Source organism: Zootoca vivipara, chromosome 12 (assembly GCF_965207765.1).
Source record: "Zootoca vivipara chromosome 12, rZooViv2.hap1.1, whole genome shotgun sequence".
In the NCBI taxonomy this organism is placed as follows: Eukaryota; Metazoa; Chordata; class Lepidosauria; order Squamata; family Lacertidae; genus Zootoca; species Zootoca vivipara.
This window is the reverse complement of record NC_142595.1, coordinates 35,228,217-35,240,693: the sequence shown is the minus strand read 5'-3', so window position 1 is coordinate 35,240,693 and position 12,477 is coordinate 35,228,217. Positions and strand designations below refer to the sequence as shown.

Genomic DNA, 12,477 nt, shown 5'->3' with positions numbered 1-12,477 from the left:
TTTGTTGGTGAAATAGACTGGGGGAGACTGAGGGACATTGAAGATTTCCGATTGTGTTGCACGTATGACTTTGTACTACAAACCTTCACACTGTCATTTGGGATTTAATTGTTTTTATTGCAAACACTACCTATTCACCAAACCACCAGATGCTCAAATACACCTGTACAGGTGGTTACAGGTGGGCATCTGTGTATTGGATGTGAGGTGTATGTTACATGACAGGAATAGCAGAAGGGGACTCTAAAGGAGTTGTTACGTTGCTCAGTCCTGAGGAGTACATTGTATTTATTAACATTGATCAATGAGGGCTAGAAACCTCTGTTTTGTTTTCAGCGGGCAAAGTGCATCTCTAAAAGCCACATTCAAGCTCTTTAGCCCTGCTGAGGTGTTACTTTTCTGCAGTTAGTGGAAACTGGAATGAAACTGGAAATTTTCCAGATAGCAGATCATGTACCGTGATATTATCCAGCAATGCTCTAGACCAAGACCTGTCTATAACATATTTTTTAAAAGAAAACATGTGCCATTCAGCAAAAGTCCCTGGGCAGCTTCAATTAGAGGTTTGCTGCAGGCTGAACAATTGCTAGAGACATGTATTTGGCATTCTTGGTACAAAACCTAAAGGCTGAAGGCAGCAAAGAAGTGATATAATCGGCTGCCTTGCAGATGATGATGCATCCAATTTATTTTCTCTTGTGCCACAACAGGGATGATGGGGAACCTCTGACCAGTGTGCCAGATCTGGTCTGCCAGGCCTCCCCAATGTCTCAGAAGGCTGCCACCCCAAATCACCTGCCTCACACCATTTGTGATGTCAGGTGTGGGGCAATTAGAGATGCAGTTGATCCTTGCAGAAGGCAGGATTGAACTCCCGCTGTACCAGTGAGCTACGCCCTTTCCCCTTACGCAGGAATGCCCCACAGTGTCAGCTCGCAGGCTGGAGTTTAGAAAGCAGCCATTGCTGGGCTGCTGATCCTGACCCAGACCACAAGATTTGGGTTTCATGAAAGGCACCCAGGTCACCACCAGCTGCTCATGCCCTCCAACTTGCACCACTTTGGGGATATATTCCAGCACAGGAGGAAACGGCGAGCTGCCTTTTTGCTCTCTCCTTTAAGCAGAAACCAGCTGAAACGCTGGTGGACGGTCTTTATTGCAGACTTAAAGCTGCACACCTAGGCACCATTACTTGGAAATAAGTTCCACTGAACCATTGAACTACCCCCCCTTTCCTCCAAGGAGCTCAAGGTGCTGTACATCTCCCCTCCTCGTTTTCTCCTCACAACAACCCTGCGAGGTAGACAATGACTGGCTCAAGGTCACCCAGCGAACTTCGTGTTTGGGTGGGGATTTGAATCTTGAGCTCCCAGGTCACATTCCAACACTCTAACCACCATAACACACTGGTTTTGACATCCCATCCCATTCAAAGTACACATGCGAGCTGCACATTGACTTTGCTTGGGAAAAGATAACATTTTTTAAAAAAAATGATGCAAGCTTTTGTGCTACACAGGACTCTTCCTCGGGGTGGATATTTAGGGTGGGGAAGAGTGAAAGGGGAAGAAAACAGTCCATAATGTTTACTCAGCTATAGAAATACAATCTTTACCCAGACTTCTCTGTCGCCATGTAGTGAGACAGGGCCCTTGGAAAAAGCAGTAAATGCAAATATTCCCCTTGGAAATGCAAAACAGTTTTTAAACAAACCCTAGTGCGCTTAGCACAACCTGGGCTTCACAGATCACTTGGAAGGTGCAGAGTGTGTCTATCAGTAGGATCAGGGAGTGACAAATATTTTAGGCATGTTTGGATTTTTGACTGAGTGCAGAAGGTGCCACTCTATCTGGGTAAATTTCCTCCCCTGGATCAGCGCCCCCCCCCCCCGGCGCTCTCTCTGAGAAACAGAAAGCCAGCACATCAAGGCTTCCCTTTTTCCCAATGGTTCTGGGTTCTGGGTAAAGGTTGGATCCTGCAGAATTGAATTGAGCCTTGAAAAGTACACAGAGCTGAAAGACGAAGTGGAAAAGAGCACAACTCTTCCAACTTCTTTCTCCTCCAGCTCTATGGGCTTTTCAAAAAAGAAGTAACCAAGCCTCGTCATGACCAAGGGGGCAGTGAGGCAGGGCCCCCAGAATACTTGTGGGTACCAGGGGAAGACCCCTCTCCTCCCCAGGGCACCATTGCACCCATGGGTGGCATGTTGGCAACTCCAACTATAGGAAAAACATTAGAATCCGAGGCTGTGTACACACCAAAGCACATTTAAAGCACATGGCCTCCCCCAGAGAATGCTGGGAAATGTAGTTTACTTCTCACAGAACTACAAACCCCAGCACCCTTAACAAACAACTGTTCTCAAGATTCCAGATTGGGGTGGCCACAGATGTGCTTTCAATATACGGCGCCTTAGAAAGCTGGAGATAATGTTGAAAACCCAGAAGGTGGAGACAGAGATGCAGGGGAGCCGAAGCCGCAACATAGCTCAGTCAGTAAAGCATGAGGCTCTGAATCTCAGAGTTGTGGGTTTGAGCCCCACGTTGGGCAAAAGATTCTTGCATCACAGTGGGTTGGACTAGATGACCCTCATGTTCCCTTCCAACTCTGATGATTCTATGAAAGTCCAGCCTGATGGGGTTTTTGATGACGCTGCCCTGAAAAGCATGAAGAATAACTCGTACAGGCATCCTACCTATAATGTGAGCAAGGTCAAACGGTGTTCGTGGGAATCACAGTGCCGACATCTGTGAGCAAGGCCTTCTGGGAATTAGAAAACCTTACAAATCTACCATCTTTCACATTATGCCTTTTTTCAATGCCAGGTGCTGCTGCTGCTGCTCCTTCAGCCAGGACAACACAGTGAGTTGCTTCTATGATGATAGCCAACTTGGTTTTGTGTGTGTCTTTAGCTTTGTAAGGAAATTCAGCAGGTGCAACTTTCTCCAACATGGAGATGCAGCAATGGGGAAGGGTGCACCTGTTGAAAGGCTGCCTGCCTTCAAAGCTGATGTAAAGGTACTGAAGCTTAGGCGATTACAGGAAAGCATTTTACTGCATGACTACATTTGATGTGTGCTAAAATCCTCTTCACTGCAAGGCAGGGCGATACGGAAGAGTAGCTACCTCTGAACTCGTCAGAGGTCAGTGTTCAACCCATAGCTGCCAAGTTATCCCTTTTTAAAAGGGATTTTCCCTTATGCTGAATAGGCTTTCTCGCGAGAAAAAGGAAAACTTGGCAGCTATGGTTCAACCAGCCCTAAATATATATTTTTGGACTACAACTCCCATCATCCCTGACTAAGCTGGCCAAGGATGGTGGGAGTTGTAGTCCAACAACACCTGTGGACTCAAGGTCAAAGAACACTGGTTTAGAGATGGACCCTGAAGGGCAAACAGTGCCTTACATAGAAGTTTATGTAAAGGTAGCTCAACAACCATTTTCCAGGTTGAGAACCCCGATTTGAGAGGGGGGCAATTTGAGAGGGCACTTAACCCTTTCACCGCCAGTTGTCCTCCAGCTCCAATATGCCCCTACCCCCACCCCCACCCCCACCCCCACCCCCGTGGTTTTCCACCATAGGGGTTCCAGACTGTTTGGAGGAATGAGAACCTAGTGTGAGAAGGGACAAGTGGGGAAACAAAAGAAGTTAGTCCCAGCATCCTAGTGACTAAACTACACGGTGGCCATTAGCAAAGATGGGTTTTTGGAAAGGATCAGATAAATTCACAAAGGAATATAGGAATTTTGCCTTATATTGAATCAGACCATGGGTCCATCTTGGTTAGAATTATCTTCAATGACCAGCAGTGACTCTCTAGGATTTCAGACTTTCGCAGGTGTAAGGGTGACTCCCTACAGGGAGCCAGCCCCTATCATCGCCAAGCACAGGGAGCAGCAGTGGGTCTGAAGCAGCCAGGAGGGAGGGGAGAGACCCGGAGGGAGAGAGAAGCCAGCTTGCAGAAAGATGGGAAAGCTCAGGGGAGGAGAGATGTAGGCAAGGGCTCCAGGATGTTGGAGAGCCATTCCACCGCCTTGAGCAGGAGGAGGCTGGGAGGGCATCGCTCCTTCTGGCACAAGAGTTAAGGAGAGCACCGCGGCGCAGGTCAAAGGGGAGGCGTTTTGGGGTGCCCCGACTCCTTTGCTGGCGTAGAAACAGACGTACGCCATTGCCGGATTCTGATTCGGACTGAGAGGTCATGTTTTAAGCTGTCTCTGCACTGTAAATACTTTGCACAATAAAAGTCTTTAAAGGCAAACTGGACTCAAGCGGAGTTACTCTAGAGTAGCCACGACGACCCTCTGACAGCAGGCTTACTTGGAGATGCCTGGAACTGAACCTTCTTGCTGAACTGCAGCCTCATTCGCAAGTGGATCAGTCTATCAATGCCCACCAGCCAGGACAGACAGAATAGAACCTCCATGTGCAAAGGCAGTGTGCTGTTGATTGATACCAGTTTCTGGGAACAAACATAAAGAAGGTTGCTGTTGCCTTCGTGCCTGGACGGTGTGGGTTTCCTTGAGGTTTCCAGATGGCCCCAGCTATAAATAGGATTCTGGGACTCTAATCCAAACCAGCAGGGCCCTTCTTGCTTTATTAAAAGTTTTTTGATTTTGAAGAAACGGCCTCCTTCCTTGGGTTTAAAGAGAGTCATTTTGACACAGCTTGCTACCAATTTGTTTCTATGCCTGCTTGTTTTTGCCTCTTGGACTTTCTGGAGAATCTGTGTCTTTGTGTGCATGGGGGTATTTTAGTTTCAGATGCAATTCTGTATATTTTATTCACAAACTGAATAATCCATAATGGAGATTCAACTTTCCGCATATTTGCCTCCTCCCCCCTCTGCCTCACCTCTCCAAAACAGGCAAAAATAAAGAATCCACAACTACTACAAAACCACCCACAACAACTGCAGGTAAGTAGAATAACAACCTTTCTCTGGGTTTCTGATGTTGCCTCTTCCTGGAGTGGATTAATCTGAGATTAACTCAATATCTTCTGAAGTAGGAAGATGAGGAGCTGGTTAATCCTGAATCAGATTATTGATCCATCTAGCTCATGGGTAGGCAAACTAAGACCCGGGGGCCGGATCCGGCCCAATCACCTTCTCGATCCGGCCCGCGGACGGTCCGGGAATCAGTGTGTTTTTACATGAGTAGAATGTGTCCCTTTTATTTTAAACGCATCTCTGGGTTATTTGTGGGGCATAGGAATTTGTTCATTATTATTTTTTCAAAATATAGTCCAGCCCCCCACAAGGTCTGAGGGACAGGAGACTGGCCCCCTGCTGAAAAAGTTTGCTGACTTCTGATCTATCCCATATGGAGATAATCCCAGAATTTTAGCAATTCTAGCTAAAAGCTGCTCCAACGAAGGAGGAAGTCAAAGAGAGAGAGTGTGCTGCGTGAGTTGCCCTTTTGTTACCTAGACAGGCAAGGTAACACCCAACCCTAGTCACATGCAACAGGAAGTATGTCCCAGCTAGGAAGAAACAGGAATTTTCAACTGGCTGGACCAAACATTCCCCTGCATGTCCACTCTAGGAAAACAAGGAATGTTGTACTTGACTGCTACTTATGTATCACATCCCACAAGAAGAAGAGCTGAATACAGTAGGACCAGGCGGGGCTAACACCCTAAACTATTTCCCCAACCCCCTTGGTATCCTCCAGATTCTGTTGTTGGACTCCAGTTCCCATCAGCCCCAGCCTGCACAGCTATTGGTCAGGGATGATGGGAGTTGCAGTCCAACAAATGTCTGGCAGACACCACACTGGGGAAAGGCTTCTCTAAACCCTGCCTTCATTTTGTTGCTGCCACAGATCCATGCAAAAACCCTGGGGAAGTCGGTGGACACTTTGTCATTGTGTACTGTCGCTTGGATAATGCAAATGTCGCAGAAATTTTCAGAAGACCAGAGGTGATGGACCAGGATCCAGGCTGCGTCAACAGCACCAGCCTTCCCCCTCAATGCCAACAGCTTGTGGATAAAAACTGTTCCTCACTCGCTGACTGCCTTGTGTGCGAAGGTAAGGGCAGAAATCCACACTCCACAGTCTGTGTCAAGAGGGAACCCAGGTTCTGCATGACGAAGGCGCTTTGCAAAGCAAAAGAGACTGAGGAAAGGACCCTCCTTAAAAATAAATTAAAAAGTACATTTAAACATATCAGTGTAGTATTTTCTTTCACTTGAAGAATATGTAGCAGCATTGTTTTATACTTTCTGGATGTCCTATGTTATAGAAGAGTTCTAGAATATATAGTAGAGTTATAGAATTGTAGGATCATCATTCTAGTCCAACCCCCGGCAATGCAGGAATGTTTTTGCCCAATGTGGGGCTTAAACCCATGACCCTGCGATTTAGAGTCTTGCTTTACTGACTGAGCTGTTCAATCTTAAGTCATAAATCAAGCACCGCTGCAAGTTGCTTCCTTTTGTTTTCCAGTGTATTTCTTGTCAACAAAAAATTCTGTATGGCACGAGCAAATTTATATTCTCAAAGTGTGGGGTGGGGTGGGGGGAAGAGTTTGAGAGCCACTGACTTGGGATCCTCTGGCCCCACCATTTCCTCTTTCTCCACATCCATCACTTTCCAAACTGCAGACATCCCACTTCTTCTTTCTTTCTTTTAAGTGGATTTGTTGTGCTAGGGCAACGGAGTGCTTCGATCTACTTTCTTTCCGCAAACCAAAAGTTTGAGACTGCGTTTGTGTCCCTCTTGGAAAATAGCAGCAGTCCAAAGGCCCCCCTAGAGCAGGCCCCAGTGTTAGGTGCAATGAATTTGCGCCTGGGTTTCCTATAAGGAGTGGTCTGTGGGAGTGAAGTGCTCATTGAAGAAGAGTTTGGGTTTGATATCCCGCTTCATCACTACCCGAAGGAGTCTCAAAGCAGCTAACATTCTCCTTTCCCTTCCTCCCCCACAACAAACACTCTGTGAGGTGAGTGGGGCTGAGAGACTTCAGAGAAGTGTGACTAGCCCAAGGTCACCCAGCAGCTGCATGTGGAGGAGTGGGGAAGCGAACCCGGTTCCCCAGATTACAAGTCTACTGCTCTTAACCACTACACCATGCTGGCTCTCATTGATTGCTCATTCTCTGCTTCTGGTTCTGAACAGAGCCATGCCCTGTGCAAAACCTCATCCAAGGGGACCAGACCAACCATTCTGTAACTCTTCACTGGCAATACTCCAACGACTGCTGCTACAAGGAGCATAGAGGCAGCGCTACAACAGTCCCGAAAGCCAGCCTCAGTTACTGCACAGCCAACATCCCAAAACTGTCGCCTGGGCAGAGCTACAACATGACAGTGTTCAGAAAACTGGATGGACAGTGCAGCAAGGAATCATCCATCACTGCCTTCACCTGTGAGTCTTGCCATGACCTTCTACTTGTGGGAAATTGCAGTCAAACATAGCAAGCAAGCTTAGGGCTAGTTAATGCACAAAGGGGTTAAAACCACAGAAATGTACTCCTAGACTCAGCCAGGTCACGCCCCCTCAGCTCTTAGAAGAAAGTTGGGTTTCCTCCTTTCTTCGGTCTTTTTCACCATGTGAGATAGGAGGTACCTGAGCTTGCTCGCTACAGGCTCAGACCACATGCTTAGAGCCATTTCGCTATATTTTGTATCCCAAGATTTCTGCCTGTGTTTACTTTTGCTGCTGCATGGATAAATGCATGAACCTTTGGATCTTTGTAAGCAAAGCATTATTAAACTTAATAAGGGGCGAGGTCTGTTCAGTGCTAAGAGGGGTAGAAATGGGAAGCTCTGGTAGTAGACTAAACAGGATATTAAAAGGTTTAACAGCCTAAATCCCCACGCTACACTGCTGCTTGTGATTTTTGTGACTTTTGAAAACACTGCTGGGGGCTCTCTCTTGCTGGAGAGTGTGTTTCACTCTACACTTTGGATCTAGGGATCCAGCCAATTCATTTATTAATTACCCCACACAGGTGATCTATATCTATTTCCCCCCACTCTGCAGGCAGAAGCTGAAACCAGGTCTTTGGACAGCAGGAAGGGCAACCCCTGGCCCTCCATCCATTCTTGGACTATAGATCCTATCATCTTTGCCTATTGGCCATGCTGGCTGGGGCTGATGGGTGTTGGAGTCTTGATGGGCTATGGGATTCCCCTCCCTTCTCTGCAAGGCACTGTATGTTAGCCGAGGTGTATGTGGCAATGTCTGGAGCAGGCACCCCCAAACTTCGGCCCTCCAAATGTTTTGGACTACAATTCCCATCATCCCCGACCACTGGTCCTGTTACCTAGGGATCATGGGAGTTGTAGGCCAAAACATATGGAGGGCCGCAGTTTGGGGATGCCTGGTCTGGAGCACTGAGGAATAGAGAAGAAGTTGTTATCTTGTGTTCTGATAGTGTAGCCTGCTTAAATTTTCTCCTAACTAGCTTGGTTGTGTGCATGCTCATATTGATCCATAAGTGTGTGTCTGTGTGTGTGTGTGTGTGTGTGTGTGTGTGTGTGGTTAGATATGCAGCGTATTTCGTTTTATTTAAGCTATGCCCTGCCTTCCCGTTCATCAGGATCCGCAGGGCAACTTAGCAGCGATATAAAAGCAAGCTTTTAAATGTAATTAAACGGCAGTCAGTATTTCAGCACAGCAGCAATAAACCAGCAGAGTTGGTTAATTGAAAGTACTGTAAGTAGTTGAGCTCTTATCCCAAGCTTTACTTGCTACCCGAACTCCAGCAGTGGAAAGAACTGTGAGCCTCCTTTGGAACAAAGTCCCACAAAGTGCCCCTGTTGTACGTAGCCAGCGTTGCATAACACAACAAATAGCAGAGGCTCTGCTTAGGTAGCCGTGGAATGATGCTACTACTGCCATTTCAGTAGCCAAGGGCAGATGATTGACAGGTGTGGAGGCAAGGAATTGGGCAACTGGAAGGCGCTGTGTGTGTGTGTGTGTGTGTGTGTGTGTGTGTGTGTGTGTGTGTGTAGTATCATGGAAAGGGTGTGGCATGTGGGAGCCCTGAACAGGAGCTCTCCACACTGTGTCATTTTCTTCCAGGACCCGCTTATGCCTGCTGCCTGTAAGTCTGTCCGTATCAAAGAGCCTAGCTAGAGGGACCTTCTGCTTCTCCTGTCACAGGCCCTTCACCTGTCCCATACATCAATATACAGAATCGCACAGTGGACGCATTGCAGGTTGAATGGGCGCCACCCGAGGACCCTCATGCCAGCCGCTATAGATACAAGGTCTGCTTGCCAGGGTGCCACAACGCCTCCGGAAACTTGCTTTGGGTGCGCAACCTGACACCAGGCGAGACGTACAGTGTTGAGGTCTTTGCCATTTCTGCCAACAACGTCTCCAGCGCCAGGAGCACCAAACAGGCCACCACAGGTAGGCTGAGGCCAGGGGAGAAAGGGAAGCAGCAGCCAGGACCCTGAGAACTTTCCCCTGTCCCTAGTAGATTGAGTCACATAGAAAACACTCCCAAGCTCCTGTTTGACATATCAGCACCACAGACCTCAGCTAGCATGCAGTGCCTTGTGGAGAAGGGAGGGGCACACCATCTCATTTCTCCAAAGAAAATAGGGACGGCCTATTCCGTTTCCATGTGCTGCTCTGGTTCGCCAGAAGTGGCTTAGTCATGACCTGGAAGCTGTACGCTGGCTCCCTCAGACAATAATGCAAGATGAGTGCCTCAACCCCAGAGTCGGTCACGACTGGACCTAATGGTCAGGGGTCCCTTTACCTTTACCTATTCCATTGTTGTTGTTGTTGTTGATACCACACTCATCTGACTGGGTTGCCTCAACCACTCTGGGTGGCTTCCAACTTATATAAAAGCATAATTAAACTTTTTTCAAATAAAAAAACTTCCCTATACAGGGGTGTCTTCAGGTGTCTTCTAAAGGTTGAATAGTTACTTATCTCATTGGCTTGGGGGGGGGGGTCGCATAACTCCATAACCCTCCAACACGTCTCCAATGAAAAGAGGGACGTCCTAAGGAAATGCGGGACATTCTAGGACCAAATCAGAAACTGGGACAGGTTCTGTTAATCCTGGAAAATGGGGATACTTGGAGGGTCTGTCTTCAGGACCAGCTCCAGGCCTGAGAGGGATTTGTGGGCCCCCAACTCTCTAATTTCCCACAGCAATGCTATGTCAGAGTCACGTCGGGAAATTAAAATGGCCGCCGTTCAAATTTCCCACCACAGCAATAGGATGTTGCGGGAACTCGAGACGGCAGCTCCCAGACCCAGTCATTAAGTGGTCAAAGCACTAGTCAAAGGGGCAGGGATCAGGATTGGCCCCAGCCGGGGCGCCAGAGCCCTAGCAGCTACCTGAGGGTGACCCCATTTTGACACGAGGCGTGAATATTGTGGGCTGTGGTTTGGAGGGATGTGCGGCTTGGATTAAGGACACTGGGCTGCCGTGGTGTGTTAAGTGAGCCTGCTCTTTTCCCCAGCTCCAAACGCTCCCAAGAATATACGTGTGTCGCACTGCGAGACCAACAGCATCCCTGTTTCCTGGCATCGACCCAAAGACCCCCATGCCGCAAACTATTCGTACTGGGTGAGCTGGCGCAGCGGAAAAGGCGCAAACCTGTCGGGGAACATCTCGGTTGGAGTCGATCGCCTCAGCTACAACATCACACCTCTCCTGCCGGGGATCCTGTACTTAGTGAAGCTGGCCTCGGAGGTCGTCGGGGTTAAGAGCAAAGAAGCCAGCAAATGGGCTCTGACATGTGAGCGCAACTGTCATGGGCCAGGGGGGGGGGGGCGCAATGAAACTTGGACTTTGGGCAGCGTGGTGTAGTGGTTGGAGGGTTGGACTAGGGGTGGGGAGAACCAGGTTCAGATCTCCACTCAGCCATGAAAGTCACTGGGAGACGTTGAGCTAGTCATGGTCACTCCACCTAGCTTTACCTTTCAGGCAAGGGTGGGTGAGCTCAGTTAGTTAGAGCGTGGTGCTGATAAGCCCAAGGTTGCAGGTTCAATCCCTGTGCGGGACAGTTGCATATTCCTGCATTGCAAGGGGTTGGACTAGATGACCCTCAGGGACCTTTCCAACTCTACAATTCTGTGATCTACTATGCAACTAATGAAGCTTAAGCTTCAGGGCCCCTCATCCCAGAGGCGCCCCAGAAGCAACTTTAGTTCACAGTGCTTAAAACTTTTTGGGGTCTAGAACACCCAGTTTGAGTTGCATGACTCAATTTGATTTATTTTTTTTGTTGAATATATTTCAACAATCCCAAAGATTGAGAGTTGGTAGCACAGATGTTGTGAAGGTGTGGCAATCTGTCATGGAACAACCCCATTGAAGAGGATAACAGTGGTTACCTAGACCAGGCATCCCCAAACTACGGCCCTCCAGATATTTTGGCCTACAACTCCCATGATCCCTAGCTAACAGGACCATTGGTCAGGCATGATGGGAATTGTAGTCCAAAACATCTGGAGGGCCGAAGTTTGGGGGTGCCTGACCTAGACCTTGTTGCTGGTTGCAAAGGGGCCCCTGTGACAGTTCAGTCCCCCATGGCTTACAAGGTTGTTGCCAGTGCTTTTTTCTTTAAAAAAATGTTTAGGGGTGCTCTCATTTTGACTCAAGAAAACCACCATTTTATAGTTCAAATCAGGGGGAAATAAATACAGTAAATGGAAAAAGTACAAAGATTCACAAAATGTTTGCGGTATGTGTACCCCTGTGTACCACCAGAAAAAAGCACTAGTTGTTGTGAACATGGGCGTACCCAGCACGGGGCAGGGGGGGCAGCTGCCCCCCAGAAGCAAAAAAGGGAGAGCACGGCATGGCAGGCAGGGACGCTGCCAGCTGTGCTCCGCCTCGGCCAGCTCGGCCAAAGCGAAACGGCAGCGGAGGCAGCCTCCGTCGAGGGAAACCTGGACCTGGGCTAACTTCAGCCCACACTCCTTCAAGTTAGAGCAAGCACAGCACAGAAAGTGCTGCCCCACAATGCTCTGCGGCACCTAATTTGCAACGGCTCCAGCCTCCCAGAGGGGGCGTGGACGTTGACCACGCCTCCTGGGGGGATCCCGGCCACGTCATCACCAGCCAGCCAATTGGGTGGCTGGGGGTGGGGTGTGTGGCTGGTGTGCCCCCCCCTAGTTTTGATCCTGGGTACGCCCATGGTTGTGAACATAAATAGGGAGAGAAGTGAGTACATATACCACCCTGATCAGCTTGTTCTGTGCTTCTTTCCAAGGTGGAATAAATGCATCAGGAATCCTCCACTGCTTAGCTTTTTAATTCCAAATTTGGTGTGATCTAAATCAGTACAGTCAAGAAGCAGGTTTAGCCCGCTTTATCCTGTTCATTTTGAGCATCAGACCCAATGCAGAGTGGTGCTGAGAATTAGTGGTGGCTGAGTTAGTCAGATTCATCTGCTCACAGCATCTTGTTTTTTCACTCTTAAGTTTGGTCCATGACATTTCTGCATCAATTTGCAAAACATGCAAAAAATAATAACCAGCACTTTAATGCTCATTTC

The 12,477-nt window shown here is 48.3% G+C and overlaps 1 protein-coding gene across 1 annotated transcript in view; it reads left to right on the top strand.

Moving 5' to 3' along the window:
- PTPRH (protein tyrosine phosphatase receptor type H) overlaps positions 1-12,477 on the top strand; it is a 34,078-nt gene that overhangs the window by 3,035 nt on the left and 18,566 nt on the right. Inside the window, exons 2-7 of the mRNA XM_035134591.3 lie at positions 2,826-2,862; positions 4,867-4,917; positions 5,825-6,031; positions 7,118-7,366; positions 9,110-9,361; positions 10,435-10,713. Coding sequence (XP_034990482.1) covers positions 2,826-2,862; positions 4,867-4,917; positions 5,825-6,031; positions 7,118-7,366; positions 9,110-9,361; positions 10,435-10,713 — 1,075 coding nt within the window. The remainder of the gene's footprint in view (positions 1-2,825; positions 2,863-4,866; positions 4,918-5,824; positions 6,032-7,117; positions 7,367-9,109; positions 9,362-10,434; positions 10,714-12,477) is intronic.